This window comes from Corticium candelabrum, chromosome 21 (genome assembly GCF_963422355.1).
Source record: "Corticium candelabrum chromosome 21, ooCorCand1.1, whole genome shotgun sequence".
Taxonomy (NCBI): Eukaryota; Metazoa; Porifera; class Homoscleromorpha; order Homosclerophorida; family Plakinidae; genus Corticium; species Corticium candelabrum.
Window position 1 is genome coordinate 2557122 of NC_085105.1, and position 1930 is coordinate 2559051.

At 44.9% G+C, this 1930-nt stretch overlaps 1 protein-coding gene across 1 annotated transcript in view; it reads right to left on the reverse strand.

Annotated features, from left to right (window-relative positions):
- Positions 1-1198: 1198 nt before the first annotated feature.
- LOC134196498 (uncharacterized) overlaps positions 1199-1930 on the reverse strand; it is a 14748-nt gene continuing 14016 nt past the window's right edge. Inside the window, exon 9 of the mRNA XM_062665642.1 lies at positions 1199-1613. Within this exon, the coding sequence (XP_062521626.1) occupies positions 1401-1613 (213 nt within the window). The 3' untranslated portion in view covers positions 1199-1400. The remainder of the gene's footprint in view (positions 1614-1930) is intronic.

Genomic DNA, 1930 nt, shown 5'->3' on the forward strand with positions numbered 1-1930 from the left:
TGATGTGGTGACTACCTCAGAATGGCGCCAAACTTACAGTAGTCTCTCTCGTATGTCCGACCATCTCCTAGTTACAAGATCGGTCATGCACGGACCAGTAGCATACGCATACACATGCACCTTTTTGGTTTACGACAGACCACACCTCCATCCGTTTTACTACCAAGTTTACGGGCTTTGGGGTGGTCACATACGGGAGGGACCACTGCATTCAGTGTCACACGCCAGTAATTCAACACTTGCGACAAAGCATGCTACTGGTACAGTGTGTAGTGAGTAGTATTGGGTACTTATGTTGTGTTGCTCAATAACCAGGTGTACAGCAATAGTTGCAAACTGCATCCGTCTCTCTCTCTCTCTCTCTCTCTCTCTCTCTCTCTCTCTCTCTCTCTCTCTCTCTCTCTCAGTGGGAATGTACTATAAGACATGGTGGCAGGAGTGGGATTTGTTATACAATGGCTACTAATTCTTCATTACCACCCCTCTCCCTCTCCTCTCTCATCGCGAATACTACACAGTACATCTTGCCTGGTCAAACATCAGTACAGCGGAAGATGCAGAAAGGCTTTTAATTGCTTAGCTTGTGATCACAAATTCTGAGAAATGTTAAGCCCTCTCTCCACGTCATTCAACATTGATTAAGCTTAATTAAGGTCAGTTACGGAGATAGCTTCTCTGCCTCTAGAGACAGGGCCTTCATGCGCTACGTGGAGGCTTAGGGCCAGCGCTACAATCCACCTAGAGCTTGGCTGGAGGCATCAGGTGCACTGACAATGGCGCAGCTCAGACTGGACACCAAGGCCCTCCCTCGTAGTACCCGTCTGCTGCATGTCTACCCCAGTCAATATGACCAGGTACTCATTTATACTTCTGAGTCGAGAGAAGCAATTGTGGTGTTAGTTTCTTGCTTAAGGAAATTATGCCATAGCTCGTCATCACTGTGACTGGAATCTGCAATCTTGCAAGGTCCTGGATGTTTCATTCTCCAAATGCACTCTCTAACAAATTGAGCCTACAGCACCACACAATTGAACTTCTGATCACACACACACACACACACACACACACACACACACACACACACACACACACACACACACACACACCACACCACACCACACCACACCACACTCCTGGTCAATAGATTAATTTTAAGTCAATGAATTTCTTGTCATTAAAACCAATGGAAGGCTTAGTATCAATGTCGCTCAACCTTAATCAATTGAAAGCCAAACGAAAGTAAAAGCTATTACAACAAACATCTAGTAGGCAACAAGGCAGCAGTCAAAGAACTCCAGCAACACACAGCATGTTTATTGACCTTACAGCACAAGTTAGCAACGTAAACACTAAACTCAGCTCTCAGTCAAAATGCGACAGACATCCTTACAGCATGGCCATCAAGCAAGTAGAACTTGAACGACAACTACAGACGCCAAGGAAAACAATAGCCATTCCTTGAAGTGGCTATAAACTGAACTTGGTGAGGAGCTTGGTGAGGAGCTTGATGTGGGGCTAGGAGTCACCGAGGGAGAGCGCTGGTAGGTTAGGAAGACACCAAAATGATCAGATAGGGGACCGACAGACGTCAAGTTGTTGCTGTCCCAATATCGCTGAAATGGAAGAGATTAGTAGGTACTATGTCTATACAAAGGCAGTGTACACACACGCACACACAAAAACAAACACATTCAAACAAATTGTAACATGTGCACACTCAAACAAACAAACACACATGCACAAACACACAAACAAATACATGCACAAAACACACACACACACACCACGGCAAAAACAAAACACAAATACATGCCCACACAAAGACAAACAAGTTGAACCTGATCATGTGCACACACTCAAACAAACACATGCACAAACAAACAAACAAACACACACACACACACAAGCAACAACTCACTCCACACATACA